Here is a 3,293-nt window from a genome sequence, read left to right on the forward strand (position 1 = left end):
AATAATTTTTCTGAGAATTACTTTTTTTTTTTTTTTTTAACATATTTTTTTATTTCATTAACAGACAATATCTAAAAAAGTAATTTTTTTAATAAAATTTTTTTTTTTTTTTATATACATGGTTTCATAACAAAAATAAAATATATACTTATATGTTTTCTTCTTTTTAAATATCTATATTTATTGTCTCAAATTGTTCACTTCCTTCTTCATTATTATTCACATATGTGTTTACTTTGTCTAAAAGTGTTACCCATTCTTTTTTATCTATTTTCATAATATTTACGATATCTTTTATCAATAACCATTGATATGCTGTAATTTCATTTCTCTTATTATTCACAACATAATATAAATTATCAAAATAAAAATCAATTTTGTTTTTATCAAAAGAATTTGTGAGTGAAAATGAATAATATAAATGTATTAATGAATTAAGTGATTTACACATCACTTTTGAGTTACTTTTCTTTTCTTCTTTCTCATTTATAAAGGAAGAATATTCTTTGTCTGAAATTAAATTTTCTAAATTATCTATCTTATTATCTTTTTTATCTAAAATTAACTCATTTAATTTTTTAATATCTTCATCTTTTTCCGAATGGTAATTAAATTTAAAAGTGTCATTTTTTTTCATTGAATCTTTTATGAAATTATCCTTATTTTTAAAATTATCATATTCTATTTCTTCAAGAAATGATTCCGCGTTAAAATTATCAAGTATATCTTGTAAAAATAAAATAATTTTATTTAAATAATATAAATAAATCTTTTTAAATTTTTCTTCTTCTAGTTTAATTTCATTATTCTTGATTATTAAATCTACATTAGTATCTTCTGAATTTATATTTCCTTCATATTTAAAATATTTTTCATTTATTTCTTTTTCATTATAATTATTATTATTATCATTTGGATAATAAAAAGAAGTTGTATAAAATAAGTAATCAATAAGTTCATCTATATAATTATTTGATGCATTCAATGAAAAATATACTACATATTTTAAAATAATATTCTGATCAAATATTTTCATTTCAGCTAAATTTTTTATTATGTTATTCAAGTTTTTATAATCCCTTTTTTCCTTCATTATCCCATTATTATGTATATTATTTAGAGTACTTTTAATATTATGATTTAATATATTTTTGAGTGAATTAAATAAATAATTTATTATAGTTTTATCATAAAGGTTACTATTATTTAATGAAAAAATTAGCATATTTATATCAGCAAGATTTAAAGTATTAGGATCCCTTTTTAATATATTATTTTTTATTTTAAAAAAACTTTTTTTTAATAAATTTAATTTTGATAATGAATAAATAAAGAAACATATTTCTTGATTGGTTAAATTATTAATATTCTCAAATAAAAAATTCAAAACATATTTTAAGTATTCTATATATTTTTTTTTATTGTAATTAAAAAAAATTAATAATTGAATAGCTTGTTTTATATTTAAATTCTGGAATATTTGACCTTTAAAATTTATATCTACTTTGTAATATTGATTCTTATTTAAACACCATAAAAATAAACTGACATCTCTTATATCTAAATTACTAGAATAAAATAATAATTTATCTTTAATAATATTAAAAGTTGAATTTTTTCTTTTCAATTTTGTCATACCCCAAAACATATTTATCAAACTTTGTAAAGTAAACTTGTTAATATTTTTATTTATTTCATTTTCAATTAGTTCATAAAAATTTTCTTCATTATAATTTAATAATGATAAGGAATAATATATATTTGAAATATCTTGACAACTTAAAATAGTAATATACTTTTTTATGAAATACAAAATTTTTTTATAAATTTTCAAATTTTTATAAGAACATTTTGCTAAACTCCACATTAAAGCACTCAAACTTTTTGTATTCAATTTTCTTAAAATATCATAATTAATATATTCAACAAGATAGCATAAAATACTTTCAAAAATTTTTTTATATTTTTCTTCATTATGAATGTTCAATTTAACTAATAGCCACAATAACCAAGTTTTATCAATAACTCTATAAATTTTTTTTTTCTCTAAGAAAAATTTTATATCTATTAATATACTTTCAAAGTTATTATCATTAATAACTTTATTTAAAAAATTATTTTTTGAAGCATCTTCATTTTTTACAAAATTATAAATTCTGACAAACTGTTTCAGTATGTAAAAGCATACAACAATATTTGATAAATGTCTTTTATTTTTATATAAATTTAATAAATCTTTATAAATATAATTTTTTTCAATCTCTTTTATAATATTATGGCAAAAAGAATTACACACATTTTTTTTTTCCTTTAAATAATTTTCTTTTAAACTTATTAAATCAGAATAAGAATCATAATTATATTCCTTATCTTTCTTTTTTTTTTCTTGAAGCTTGTATAAATCATTTTCATCATAATTTATATTTGAATTTTTTATATTTACTTCAGTAACACCTTTATTTATAGTTTCATCATATTTTTCTTCAATACTCTCTTTATTGAACTCAGAATATTCATCATTAATATCAAAAATGTCATCAGAAGAATTTTCATATTTCAACTCACTTAAATTTTTGGTTATAAAATTTTCATCTACATCAACAAAATTTTCTTTAATATTATTAAAATTTTTAATTTCATTATTAATTTTTTTTTCTTTTTTATCATAAAAATTATCATAATTATGAAAAAATAGATTTTTCAATTTCTTAATTTCAATATCTTTAATATTCATCCAATAACTTTTCCCTAACTTATTTAAAATTTCTTTAGGATATTTTATAGATTCTTCTTTATTTATTACAACTAGAGTTTCATAATCACTTTTTTCTGTTTTTTTTAAATCTAGTATTATACCATTACAACCTTTAAACATCCCATTATTAATTTTTACATGTGCACCTATTAATGAGTTTATATCTTTTATTTTTTCAGAATATATTCTTTTATATTTTTTTTTTTTTAAGAATTTACCATTCTTCAAAATAAATAATTTTTTATATTTATTTATTTTAATATCATAATGAAATATATTTGTACTATATGTTTTTAACTTTTTTGTATGTAAAATGTTTATTAAAAAATAAAATAAAATCAAGTAAAAAATGGAATAGCAAAAAATATTCATGTCATAAACCTAATTCTTCCGTTAGAATATCCTTTTTATTTTTTTTTTATTTTTATTATAAATTTTTAAAAAAAGAGGTTTTAGTTTTTACCATTTTTAATTTTTTTTTTTTTTATCTTATTATTTGTTTTTTTTTTTTTTTTTTTTTTTTTTTAAAAATTACTTT

General features: G+C 16.2%; 1 protein-coding gene across 1 annotated transcript; it reads right to left on the reverse strand.

Annotated features, from left to right (window-relative positions):
- Positions 1-166: 166 nt before the first annotated feature.
- On the reverse strand, positions 167-3,127 carry PGAL8A_00442900 (conserved Plasmodium protein, unknown function; the record flags this gene model as incomplete). Its single annotated transcript, XM_028673171.1, has 1 exon — positions 167-3,127. The coding sequence occupies one exon, from the start codon at positions 3,125-3,127 to the stop codon at positions 167-169; it is 2,961 nt and encodes a 986-aa protein (XP_028529651.1).
- Between the last annotated feature and the right edge of the window lie 166 nt (positions 3,128-3,293).

The sequence above is a fragment of the Plasmodium gallinaceum genome, assembly GCF_900005855.1.
Source record: "Plasmodium gallinaceum strain 8A genome assembly, contig: PGAL8A_v1_119, whole genome shotgun sequence".
Classification (NCBI taxonomy): Eukaryota; Apicomplexa; class Aconoidasida; order Haemosporida; family Plasmodiidae; genus Plasmodium; species Plasmodium gallinaceum.